At 34.5% G+C, this 14,686-nt stretch overlaps 1 protein-coding gene across 2 annotated transcripts in view; it reads right to left on the bottom strand.

Annotated features, from left to right (window-relative positions):
- Positions 1–4,804: 4,804 nt before the first annotated feature.
- Positions 4,805–14,686, bottom strand: part of LOC144440050 (uncharacterized) — a 29,196-nt gene continuing 19,314 nt past the window's right edge. The window contains exons 5-6 of one of the 2 annotated variants that reach the window (XM_078129281.1): positions 13,152–13,256; positions 4,805–7,771 (exon numbers count right to left, since the gene is read on the bottom strand). In XM_078129281.1, the coding sequence (XP_077985407.1) occupies positions 7,565–7,771; positions 13,152–13,256 (312 nt within the window). In that variant the 3' untranslated portion in view covers positions 4,805–7,564. The remainder of the gene's footprint in view (positions 7,772–13,151; positions 13,257–14,686) is intronic. The other variant, XM_078129282.1, reaches the window with a different exon arrangement.

Below are 14,686 nucleotides of genomic sequence, written 5' to 3'. Positions count from 1 at the left end.
CGTAACACCATGTCTACTGCCCTCTAGTGTCAGCTGAGCACTGATTTTATCATGAAGTAAAAATAGTGTACATCAATGTCATTCATGGTTATAAGGGTGTAACTGACAATAACGTTATTTCAGTTGAGTTGTGATGACACATTGTCTGTTATGCTGCAATACCATTGGCACAATTTTTGCTTGTCAGATTACATGTCTGCTATATTTCAACACAACAATTTTATCGTTGTTTGATGAATTACACATTGCCTGTTGCACTATATTTTCATTAACTTTAGGGCCAGGAAAGTCATTTCACGTTTTCACATTACACAAACTCACCGTGATTGCCAAGTAAAGCCATATTGAAATTTGCTTCACATTCATTGTAGTAGTAATGGACCAGCATTGCATCTTGGGAGTTTATATGCTAACTCCAATAATGCAATGCTGTGGACCACTGCTAAGTCACTGAACAATGAATGTGAAACAAGTTTCAACTTTGTGTTTTGTGGTAATTGTAAGATATTTAAGTGATGTAAAGTCATGAATTGACTCCAGAACCTAAAGTTTATGAAAATAACATTATTTTGCAGGAGTGGCGATCCCCTTTAACGTTTGTTGTTGAAATTACGTCAGTGTTGTTCCTGGGTGTCAAATTACAGATAACCTGGTGTGCTTCATAACCACAGTTTTCGCGAGTCACAATTTTTGCCACAGTTTAAGTCCTCTAGAGAAGGCATTGGCAGTTGTGCTGCAGTACCATTGGCACAATTTTAGTATGTTAGAGAAGGCATTGACGTTTGTGCTGCAGTATCATTGGCACAATTTGAATTTGTTAGAGAAGGCATTGGCAGTTGTGCTGCAGTACCATTGGCACAATTTGAATTTGTTAGAGAAGGCATTGGCAGTTGTGCTGCAGTACCATTGGCACAATTTGAATTTGTTAAGTTATACCGAAGACAAATACTAACATGTATTTTGTTTCTGTAAATGTAGTCTGCGTTTCACGATATCAGTAAGTCACAAATTTTGTTTAATATGTGGGATTATCTTGTAATTTGCATAAATCTCTTCTATCCAATCAATAGTCTGCATGCTGAATAACCTTTTTTCTGGTCAGCCAATCAAACAGTGCATACCATGTAGGTCTGAAATGCCTTGCTCTGGTTAGCCAATCAAACAGTGTGTACCGTATGGGTTTGAAATGACACTATTTAAGGTGTCATCCCATTTTGTCTGGGTTGGCAACCTAATATGTTTTCTTTGTTTCTGGCACACTTCGTCAACAGAAGAGGAAGGAGAGAAATAAAATGCCTGATTGTTGTGTAAAACTGTACAGAACATTTTTTTTCTCTTAACACACTTGGTGATAATTTCGAAGTGAATTTAGTATCAACAAGGAAATTGTCATCTCCCTGGCTACAGTGACATTTTATTCAACATTACGACAATTCTCCACTAAAATATAATGATGTTAGAGAAACAGAAAAAAAAAATTGAGGTGCCCTCACTGATAGAACAGACTTCTTGTACTTTGAGTATTTTTTGTATATTTTGGTGAAATTTCTAGTACAATATTCTGATACCCAAAGGGTAGGCATCATTGGTTCTCAAAAAAACCAAAAGTTTAGAAGTTTTATTTTGGGGGAAATGCCTGATGTGTAGCCATTATTCAGTTCAATAACAGTGGTCAGGGAATGACATAAAAGTATCTCAAATAAAAAAAGTTTAAATAGACCTTTCTAGTGAATGTCGCCCTCTAGTGGCAGAAGTTATCAATGATTTTTAAATTTGCAGTAGCAGAAATGTTACAGAGACTAATGTTTCAGTATCAACATAGTGTACATTTCACTGTGATTACTGGGGGTCCAGTGAACATTACATAGTGTACATTTCACTGTAATAACTTAGGTTTGGTAAATACTTAAAAAAAGTATTTGGATAGTCAGTCTGTCATATGCATACTTAATCTCCATAGTGTGCCACTGGAGGGCGCCATTTATGATTAAGGTCAACAAAAGTAAGCTGTCTACAAAAATTGTGTAATCATGGAAACATTCAAATTAGGATATTAATGTCAGACATCTGATTGGCTGGTGATGGAAACATTGAAATTAGGACATTACTGTCAGACATCTGATTGGCTGATGATTGCATTGTTTAAGCTAGTCTAGGTAAGAATAAGATAAAATATTTGCTATTTATAGATAAAAAAAAATATTCATGAAAAATGGATTAAATCTTGACCAAGTTATGAAATTGTTATTAAAACAAATGGTCTAATAATCTATATGACCTAAGAACATGATATGAACTTTGACCTTGAACTATGACTCCCTAACTTTGTGAGAATTGATGTAAGTCAGTGTTTCTTCCAAGATAAAGACACTGCAAGACATGCAATGTAGAATTAATTGTGTATTTAAGAATATATTATCTGCAAATTGTAATAAAAAGGGGTTTACTTACCCTAGGACGTATAGAAATGAATGTGATGAATTCCAGGCAACTTAGGGAGTATTTTTGCTCTTGTCTTGTCTTGTCATTTTGTGTGCTTTGTGTCATGTTAGGGGGTTTTAAACTCCTCAACTGGAGTTCATATGTATATTATGAATTTGCAGCTGCATAGGGGGTTGTTACTGTTCTATGGTGCATTAGAAACTACTTAAGTTTTTTTTGAATAAATTGTATCACAAGTGATGGCGTGAAGGAAGCCTGACGGTTTTGAAGATTTACAAGTGATAGTTTTTCCCTTCACGTTAGAAATTATGAATGAGTAAATGTACTTACGTATGAATGGGACGATGTTTAGTGTATAGTGTCCCTTTACTTGGTCAACCGTGAATGGACATTTTTGTGGACGAGTAACAGATATATTTCGTTGCATGGCCTAATTACCATGGCGACTGACTGATGAATGTATTATGTACATGTAGTTTTGTACAGACTTGAGCAATTAATAAGTTTTGAGAAACAAGAAACTTAGTTGATATGGCTTGTGACATGGGTGACCCCCTAGGAAAGTGTATTTAGGCACCCATTTTTTTGCAATTTGTTTTATGTTTAATATTATATTTGTCAATCTAAGTTTCAGAGAAATAAAACATATTTGTATATATTATTAAATGATTTTTTTTTGTCTAGTGTTTGCATGAGTCACTGGTATCCATGTGCCAGTGCTTTCCTTAGCAACTATTAAAGGAGAACGCTACTCCAGGAAAGAAATACATTGCCATAAATAATGTATTCATGGAGACACACTGAATATTCATCATGAGATGTTTCGTACTGAAGGGAATATACAGTTTGGACAGGCCTGCCACAGCCCACGAACGCATGTACACACACCTACATACATACATACACACACACACACACACACACACAGACACATACATATACATACATACATGCATACATATACACACACACACACACACACACACACCTACACACAAATGAGGGTATTGACCAATCAGGGAAAAGCGTGAAGACCGGTGTATCAGCAGAGTAGTAACTTTATCTGATGTTGGTGGCCGGATTGTATTTCCAGTGTATTAGATCAAATTAATGTCATCCAGGGAAGAGTGATTAGATGGAGGCAATCATAACAAAAACATGACCCCTGACTGACTGAACAGATAAGACTTCCGTTCACAAGTTGAACACTATTTTCGTAATAATAAACATTACCTCAGAGTGTATTTAGAAGGTGAATAAAATACATGTACTGCACTTTGTTGACACATGTCGGCTTAGGCGTCAGTCTTCTTATCAAAGTTCAAAACATAGACGATGAGTGTATGAAATTCTTCCTGGGAAGAATACAATATGTCAAAAGGGACTAAATAGCCAGGAGTACAAGACAAATGCCATCACACCTCCCAAGTCGGCATGTATTTAGCCTGATGGCATTTATTACATACATACATATATACATACATACAAACATATACATACATACATACATACAACACACACACACACATACATGCATATGCATACGTGTATACATACATACATACATACACATATACTACACACATATACATACACATGCATACATACATACATACATGTATACATACACACATACATACATAATATACATACATACATACATACATACATACATACATGTATACATACACACATACATACATAATATACATACATACATACATACACATACATACATACATACACATACATACATACTTACATACATACATACACACACACACATTATTTATTAAGCCATGTACACAAGAAGTGACATTGGCATGAAAATATACCAAAAGAAACACTGATGTTTACAATGTCTTGAAAATATTAAGTATATCACTGAAATATCTAGCTGTGACATACATACATACATTCATAGATACATACATACATACATACATATACATGTATACATACATACATACATACATATACATGCATGCATGCATACATACATACATACATACATACATACATACAAATATACACACACACACACACTCACATACATACATACATACATACACACACATACATACATACACACAGACATACATACATACATGCATGCATGCATACATACATGCATGCATGCATGCATGCATGCATACACACACACACATACATACATACATACATACATACATACATACACACATACACACATACATACATACATACATACATACATACACACATACACACATTCACTACAAAAGGCCGCACTGTTAAGTTTTACACCATCCTGACATGCTACATATTTACATTCATCACAATAGACATTATTGACACAATAACTGCATGGTTTTTTTCCCCATTTTTATTTGGTTATATAAACAATTTATTTGTTATTTAACAAGTACTTGTGAGAGTAAAACAAGGACGGCATCAAAGGACGGCATAGAGTAAGAATATACAATAATGTAGTTAGTTTTAACTAAAATACACACAGTCACTAGATCCTCACTAAGTTTGTTTGTATCTCAGCAATTTATGATTTTAAAATCACACATCTCAGTTTGCCCATACATCTCCTGGGTTAATCTGTAAGCTCACTGCACTTATTCATTATGAGATAGTGTAAAGACTTTGCATTTAGTCAGTCAACGGTGAACTGGCTGTCGATGGTGAACAGGCTACAGCCTGGTAATTTATAATTTCAAAAGTTACATCTCAGTTGGTCTGTCTACAGGCTGAATCTGTGAGATAAATACACGTCCAATTTCAGGTAAGTCATCTCTTGGTAAAACATTACATCTAGCTGGGTTGGGGTACTGGCTGAATCTATAAGATAATTGAACCTCGGACCTACATGGTATCTCAGTTGTGAACAATTTCCCAAAAGTCGTGTTTTGGTCATTTACGATTTCAGCTTCATTTATAAACATATCAACTTTTGACAAGATCTTGCAACACTGCTGGCTTAATTTGGACCTTTGACCTTATAGAAGTCAAAGGTCAAGAAAGAAAACGACTGTTGGAGACTTGGTGAGGATGTAGTTTGTTTCCTACTGTGATAAGCTGATAGCAAAATTATTTTACAAAATCATAAAATGTGAATAATAATGTACATTTAAGGGTTGATATAAATATGAATATTCATTACTCATGTCAAAGGTCATGGTTTCAGGCATCCAATCATATAGCTTGATACAGGTGTATCAATGAAATATATACAGGTGATTGGTTACTCAATATCCAATCATATACTTGGATTCTGTATGGCCAGATGAACCATACTTTAATATGCAAATTAGATAAACAACTTGTGTTAAGTACCAATCATTAGACATTCTTTTCACAACATATTTACAATTTTATCATCTTGCAATAGTCAGGGAAGTTTCTTTTCTGCACATCTGTACAAATCTGACTCGTAAATATTAGTAATTTTTGAAATACACTCACAAAAAACTTGCATTTTTAAAAATATATAATTTTGAAAACTTCAACCATTATTTACATGATGAAATGTACAGCGTAAAAACTTGCAAAATGCTACAGTGTAACAATTCTCTGAGACTATCCATCAATATCTGCTTCTTCTTATACAAAATGCTACACATGGATTGTCTGATAAAAGGCAGGAACTGATTGGCTAACCAAAAGGAAGAATACAATGGAAGTGGGTTGGTCAACCAATAGGCATCATCGATTCAATTGGTATCAGGCATTGTGTTCAAACAAAGGCAATATCTCCGAAATCCTTGAAATTTTCACCAAAGACAAATTTTTCGCTTATTTTGTGGTGAAAGAAAAACATAAAAATGTGAAGTACTTAAAATGTCTTCTGTACACAGTGCAGCAGACTCAACAGTGTGTAAAATTTAGTCTCTGGGATTTTCGTTGAAAATTGTAACATTTTATTGTAGGAAAAACATTCAAATTTTACAGTAATCTCCCTTTTTGAAAATGTTTGCAGTTAAACTGCTGGGTGGTTAATTTACAGTGTGTCCTCTCATAATAGCCAACCCACTTTCCTCGCTAACACACCAACATCAACATTTTTTTTATTTTAGCAAAGTTTCACTCAATGTTACTAAAAGGGAAACGAATACTGTCGGGCAATTCATTCACGTATTAAGATCTTTGGTTGATGAGTAATACTATTTACAAATATATTTTCTTGAAAAAACTGAGTCGCTGTAAAGTGTTTATATTTGGTTTGTTGGTAGGAATGGAGTTATAGAAATCCATTCCATATTCTAAAGGTACATGAATGAATGTAAGGTGAATTCTCGGTACCTGCAATAGCATAAGACCTCATGCTAGATGGTCAAAATAGAACAAGAACGTAAACTTATTCTCATACGAGCCTATCAATGGTAAAGTAATGCACGTGAAATGCTTGAAGCAGAAGTTATGGTGTCGACCAAGAAATCAAATGTTGTCATTTTTCTGATGTGCCTACGCAGTAATATTCTATTTCAGGTACTGAGAATTGTAACCACATAACGAAAATGATAAACGTCACATTTTTATACCAGATTTCAAACAAAAAAGACGACTAATATTACATCAAACACAAAATATAAAAGTTAGATATAAAACACATCACAGATCTAGTAAATTTTAATAAAATAAGGTAAGAAGAGGTCATTAATCATCAATAAAATATCACTAGAGGGCGCTATTGATGACCAGTGCCACTAGAGGGTGCTATTGACAGCATGCCACAAGGGCGCGCTATTGATGGCAATACTTTAGTTGCTACTGAAACAAACAGTTTTACATGGGCAACAAACATGACTAACTTTTACATTAAAATCAGTTGACAGTTTGTTTATAGATATAATTCCTATCAGCATTAATAAAAAAACATGAAAATAAAAATTTCCATCACAGGTATAGTATACTGTACATTGTATATTTTACATATGTGCATTATGGTGTATTTCCTATAAACATGGCCAAACATGTAAAAAAAATTGCGTGTGATATCAAAAACTGCTATTATGCAAATTGTCTCATTTGATATGTATGCGTTTACAATGCCATCGATTCTTCCCACATCATAAAACGATGTCCAAAGCTTCAGTACAGTTTGCTATGATTGTTGGATCACTTTCTATCTGTGCTATGATTGTGTCGTCACTTCATGTTTGAGCTTGTCAATTTCCTCACGTTCCCGCGCATGACGAGCCTGTAATTCTTCCAGTTTCTGCATGTCCTCGTCAAGATGACTGTATTTTGATGGACTTCTTTGACTTTCGGGGCTTTGACCTGCACCCTCCTGTGAGGGCGCTGGGGTTGGTCTGTGGATCTTCTTAGCATATTCTAAAGCCTTTAGGACATTGAAAGAAAATGAAGTTAGAATAATGTTGAATACCTTCACACCTGAATTACTAGTAATAACAGTTTTATATACAGAAAATACAAGATGACAGAACTGTTGTGTGTGTGTCTGTGAGTATGTATGTATGTATGTATGTATGTATGTATGTATGTATGTATGTATGTATGTATGTATGTATGTATGTATGTATGTATGTATGTATGGGTGTATGTATGTATGTACATGTTTCTGCAAATGTGCATGTGTATATATATATTTGTATCAACATGTGTATGAGCATAATTATTCATACACATGTGCTGTGTATTCATGTTTGTTTGTTTACCCTCTATACACATACACTATATCAGTCAGTCAAAACTCTCATCCGAGTTTCACTGAAATAAACCGACAATATATCCAAATAGTAAGTGTAACTTTACACCTTGTCATGTGACACTTACACTTTATCATGTGACACACATTATCATGTGACACTTACACCCTATCATGTGACACACACCTCATGTGACACACTGCCCGGGTTAGATTAGATATGACAGCAGATGGACAACAAATGAAGTGCACTTTTTTCAACGCCTTGGGGTTATGATGGGTGTATTGGGGTTACGATGGGTGGTGCAGGGCTGATGATGTCGAAAAATAAATCAGGCATATATATGTAAATGTTATTAACAAAATGTGTCATTAAATAAATTATGCAAATGTATGCAAATATTATTCAAATTAGTTCCAATGATAGCACAATCATGCTGCTTTCTAGGATGTGATTGGATGAGAATTGAAGTTGGCAAACGTGCGGCTTGACTTTGTTTGCGGTCGCTGTAGGAGTTGTTCTGCCTTGTGAGTGAATATTTTGGCTTCATAAACATCTACAATGAGTCTAAGACTGTCTAACACATCATGTATATTTTAGGTTTTTACACTAAAAAAACGATTATGGATTATACCCCAATATTGTCCTTTAATCAATAAGGAAAATATGAGTGACTTAAGGGGCCTTGTCAGTATGAGTTGAAAGGTGAGTAACGACAAACCCTTAGGTCACGAGTATTTTCTAGTTGAATGAAGAAAAACATTATTTGGGGAGTAACATAATTACACCACCTCAAGCATTATTTATGGGGGGAAAATATGGAATTTTTTAATATTTCGACTATGTGTTTTCATCACCATTGAACAAATGACAGATTTTGTCATGACATAGAATAACCAGGGTATAAATTCCATTTTTTTGTGTTCAAATGCATACAACTTGACTTGGGAGAAATATAATTCGATAATTAGGAAATACTCCATACATCTTAGTATTCCCTTCTGTAAACACTGAATGAGGTGAGCAATAACGTAAAAAAAGTTTGGATTAATGAACAATAAATGACACCATACATGATGTGTTTTACTGTCTATGGACTACGGTGCACTATTAAAAAAAACATAAATGCCTGACAAACGGACAGAAAAAATGCAGACTTTCCAAATATTAGCTATACAAGTTACATACCATGCTAAACTGATATGGCATGGAATTATAACAAAGGTAGACTTTTCAAATATTTGTCTTAAAATCATTCATGCTCAGTTTGTTTATGTCACAACCTGTGATTTGGTTTCACTTCTCAATAATAAACCACTTGTATTTGCTATCAGCGGCAACCCTGTATTCTGATTTTAAAAGTAGCACTCACTCATTTTGATTCATCAAAATGGGCAGACAACACTACATCATAATCTTTGACTCTAATGCAAATAGTAATTATGTAAACATACCCTTCTTTATAATATTTAGACGAACATCAGTCATAATTTCCATATATGCTAATATTATGTAAATTTCTACAAACAGACGTTCTGGTAACAGCCATTGGGGTGTTGCTAAATTAACGGGTTGTACAGTGGTTAGTTACAAGCAAATCAAATCAAATCACAGATCGCAATGTAAACAGACTAGTTCATGCTGTACTGGCATCAACATCTCTTTCATAATATATATCCTAGGTTGACAGCTATTATGGTGTGAGGGGCAGTATTCTTACTGTCTAATATTTCATGACACGGACCGTATTACTTGTGTACATCATCACTATCCCAGTCTAGTCAATTCCCTTGCTCTACCACAGATACTGTGCTCCCCCCTACGGTGTTCATATAAACATGATGACATCATCACATCCCCACATGATTTTAGTTTAAACAGACTGGAGGTGGAGTCCTGGTTGGATATTTACATATCATATCAATCCTAAGATCCATGAGAATGATGATGACAGCCTGTCAATTTGTGATGGATGACTAATGACATACGCCGTTTGCGCTTCGCTCATCACGGGGTTGAACCACATTTAAACTTCAAAAGAAATATAACTTGACATCCATCATAACTGTCACTCTATTTCACAAATTTATTATGTAATATGTTAATTAAAAAATTTCATTTTCTGTTTACATGTAAAAGAACTTTTTCAAACACTTCACTGTACAGAGTACAAATGACTGTACGATGTGTACACAACCAAACATTTTTTTTTGTAAAACATATACATATAATAATGACGCTATTTTCCTGTAAATTGACCGTAATTTCAGGAAGTGATGGGGTGTGGTTGGGTTGGGTCAGGTACAGATAGGGTGGGGTGGGGAGAGGGGTGGGATGATTTTGCTTGTTGTTGTAATACATAATGATATAAGTGGTACTAGGATCAAGTGAATCCTGTCACAGATTCACAGTTATTAATATAGAAATATAGAAATATGAACATATGGAGAGCTAAAATGTGATGAATATTTTTGAAAAGATGCTATTCTAGTTATAAAAATAAGACTCCTTAACTTGTGAGAATTATATATGACTCCTTAGCCATACCCCAATAGCACAGGAAGACCCCTTAGAGCTTTACATTTGACATATACAAGTACAGTGTATTGTGAATACCAATGTATGTATATCAAGGCTTCTTAGCTTACAGTTGTGAAAATCAATTTATGATAAAATATATATTATATAACAAGGCTCCTTAGCCATGCCTTAACAGCACAAGACCCCTTAGAGCATTAAAATTTGATGAATACAACTCTTTACTTTAGGCTATAAAGATCTTATTGGAGCCTGGTAATAAAAGAGTGTGAATGTATGTATTGCTTTGTTGCCATGGTAATCCATGCACTGCATATAAGCTACCTTTCTTAATTTAAAAGATATTTTTACGGATAAAATGAGCATAACATTATCTATAATTTATATTTTCTAACTACCATCTGCTTTTCACCATGTGATGCCAGTACACCATTGATTTATAATTTTAAGAAAAATGTGTGAATCATTCAATATAATGTCTCTCTGCATTATAAATACTGACATGCATTTTATCGAAGCGTGATTTGGTGTATGTAGTCGGTGCAAGCCATGCATTCACTGTAAGCCATGCATGATATTTAACAATGCAGTGCACTATTACAGTGCATATTTGAATTCAAACAAATTTTAAAAAAATTATAAGCTGGACATTTCATCGTTAGGGATTAGATTAGACCAAATGACGTTAGTTTTTGATTTGTTATCATCATACAATCATACGCATCATAATCATTCTTTTAAAAAAATCACAAATAAATTATTTAAAAAAAATTAACTTGTCATACACTCACATACTGTATAACATACTGCACTATGGAATATCTAATATTTGCTTAGATTCTATTTTTCAATGTTTTAGTGTTCTCACTAGTCTTACAGGAGTGCTGGTCATTCATTCATAAGTATTTCAGTTGATTGTAAATTTTCAAATGTAGATTATATTGTCGCAATCATAATATGGTTTAGTCTGTAAGGTACACACACACCGTGACGGGCACCCCTAAACATCGGTCAACTCTTCCCAGAGAGGGCAGAGCATGGAGTGACACGACATACCTTACAGTCTAAACATGGTTTGCAATAATAGATTCTTACTGTCTTATGTCGTACATCTTGAAACTAACAAGATGTCTATTCTAAAACGAACAACTAACGTTAATAATTTTTAAATTCTAAAACATTTCACATTGACAATTTGCCTACTTAGCAGTTTAGACATTGTATAGTCTAGTTCCTATACCTGTTGATGTTCTCTACGATCACTATCCCGTGGGTGGAGGTGATTATCATGATCGTAACATGTATAGGAAACTAGACTACACATTGTACGACATGTACTAGTATTATATCAAGTTAACAACTCTACTATATGTTCATTTCTCTTCTAATATTATAGAAAGTTCACTTCTATACAAGTTTACACCAAATTTACTTCTCTAAGTACTCCTAGTCCATACAAAGCATCACTACAACAATACCAACAATGCAGTGAACCCCTCTAACACATCAAGACATTCTTTTAAAGGGAAACACCACTCACGGAAATAGAGACATTTTCATAAAATATCATGGGTTCCGGAGAGTCATTTCATGATTTTACATCACCCACAATTACTTGTGATTTCAGAGAAACGTCAAGTTTATTTTGTGCATTTATAGGGTACCTTTGCCATGGGCTATTGCATGATGGGAGGCAACAGAATTAATGTATTCAATGGAGTGATGTTCCCCTTTAAACTAATGTAATGCATGACACAAACCACAGACATCAAAGAGCTAATGCACTTCCACAATTTAGTGTATATATATGATTGTTTTACTTTTAGTACATCATTTCAAACAATGATAATTTTACATTACATTCATTTTTGTAACTGTTTTTACTCTCATTAAACTGTTTTGATTTGGAGTTAAATGCAAAAAAGATCGAGTTTACAAAAAATGGAGAAATTAAACTCAAATAATTTCGGATGAGGTGAGATCATACATGGAACGGGTTTGCCATATTAGAGGGGTACATGTAGACATTTAGTTTGTTAGGACATTATGATCAGTATGTGGTATGGAGTCAAAGTAAGGAGGAAATAAAAACCAAACTGTGAGGGCAGTATACAGTTGGTACAAATCAGTGATGCATTGGATTGTGTTAGGAGGGGTACACTGAAAATACACAAAACTACTTTATCATAGTTATTTACTTAACACTGCAAACATGCATGCATACACAACATCAAGACAATCTTACATGATATAAACTGGTACAGAAGCCAAAATATTCATTTTATCCACATTTTCCTATTTCCATGCATTATAATGTTATTATTCCACAATAGATGCCCTCTAGAGATCAAATGATCATATCCTTTCTTTTTTTTACTGAAACTCTCCCCCACAAACAAATATGCAAAATCCAACCTCAAGCCAGTCTCAGAATAAAAACAAAAGAATTTGATCACTGGACACTGAGGGCAGTATTGTGGAAATTAACAACTTCTGAGCATCAAGTAGACTAACCACAGCTCTACGGCCAGGACTTTGTATCTCTTCAGAAACAGATGTTGATCTGGAGGAAGAGATCTTTCCTTTAGGTTTAGGAACATATTTAGAATAAACCAAAGCCTGGAAGAAGCGATATTCACACATAAATTTGTTATTAGTGAGAACAACAAACAGTTCATAGTTCTACACACACACATCAATGCTTGCATTACTTTCTATAAGAAGATATGGTTTGACAAGGGTAGACGTTGGTGCCAGTGTGCCCTCTAATGATAGCCAAATTTTGTTGTTGTGAGTCAAAATGATAAAAACTGGGATTTCTTGTGAGTCACCACATAGAAAGAGATAGGGGAACACTAAATTTTGTGTGCGTCCGTGGCACGTCAAATTAGCTTAGAGGGCACACTGGTTGGTGCACAGGAGGTGAAGTAACACAGTGTCATGGCTGCTGGGAGGGGGGGGGGGTGTAAATCTGTATTACAGTTCATATGGCTTATACCCCTACTTAGTAATATAAATTTACAAAATAAAAAACAGACAGCTAGATACTGGTAGAAACTAGTAAACTAAATATAAACTTCCTTGCAATTCTTTGCTTGCTTTTTCATTTTGTTTTCTTTCTTGTTTTTTTTTTATATGAGGATTTTTATCAATTAGTTTCCTTGTACTTTGGTGAAACAGGGTGGGGGGGGGGGGGGGGGGGGCAGACGGATGACATCCTCCAGCCTCCTCACTTTATGATATACACTATTAGAAAGACAGACCTGTCTTGTCACATCTAACCTGTGGGTTGTTTTTTAGCAAGTCTATTTCATTACCCTAAAACTGTCATTTTGTAAGGTACATATAGACCCCTTTCTATAGAATATGATCAAAATCTTGTTCAATAAATTCATTCATATAGTGGGGGTGGTGGTGGCAGTGGGGGAGGTTAACGTGTTGAGTCATGTTGTGTATTAGGGCCAACTAGTCAGTGTTTTGGCAACCAGCAAAATACACATGTAATGTATAGAATCACCCATTGCATGAAAACTACACCCCTAGTGTCAGATCACCTAGTTTCTTTTGTTTTTATTGCAGCTGCGCAATGACGCACACCCATGTACTGATTTTTCAAACCTAAGAATCTTTTCTTCAGACACTGTTTAGCAAAGCATATAAACATTGAAATATAGCAAAGCTTTAGAAAATGAAGACATACATATATAAATAAACGACATAAACATGTACGATAAATAAATATTAAAAATAAAGTACCAAGAACGATCACATACATTAATTTTTCAGCGACTAAGAAAGCAAGAGAATAAATAAAGTACACAACCAGACCAACCTGACCTTTTTGTTTTCCAAGTAACATTCAACAAAATATCAAACAGTTAGGAGATTAGAAATAGGATCGTATTTTTTTTAGTTCTTGTTTAGATTTTGAGATTTTGGAGTATGAACGTAGTAGACTAACACAACACTTAATGTGACTGTAATGTTTCCACTTACCCCGTATAAACTGTGTCCCTATGAGAAGAAGACCTAGAAAACATGGGAGTACA

Source organism: Glandiceps talaboti, chromosome 9 (genome assembly GCF_964340395.1).
Source record: "Glandiceps talaboti chromosome 9, keGlaTala1.1, whole genome shotgun sequence".
NCBI classification, from domain to species: Eukaryota; Metazoa; Hemichordata; class Enteropneusta; family Spengelidae; genus Glandiceps; species Glandiceps talaboti.
This window is presented reverse-complemented; position numbering and strand designations above follow the sequence as displayed.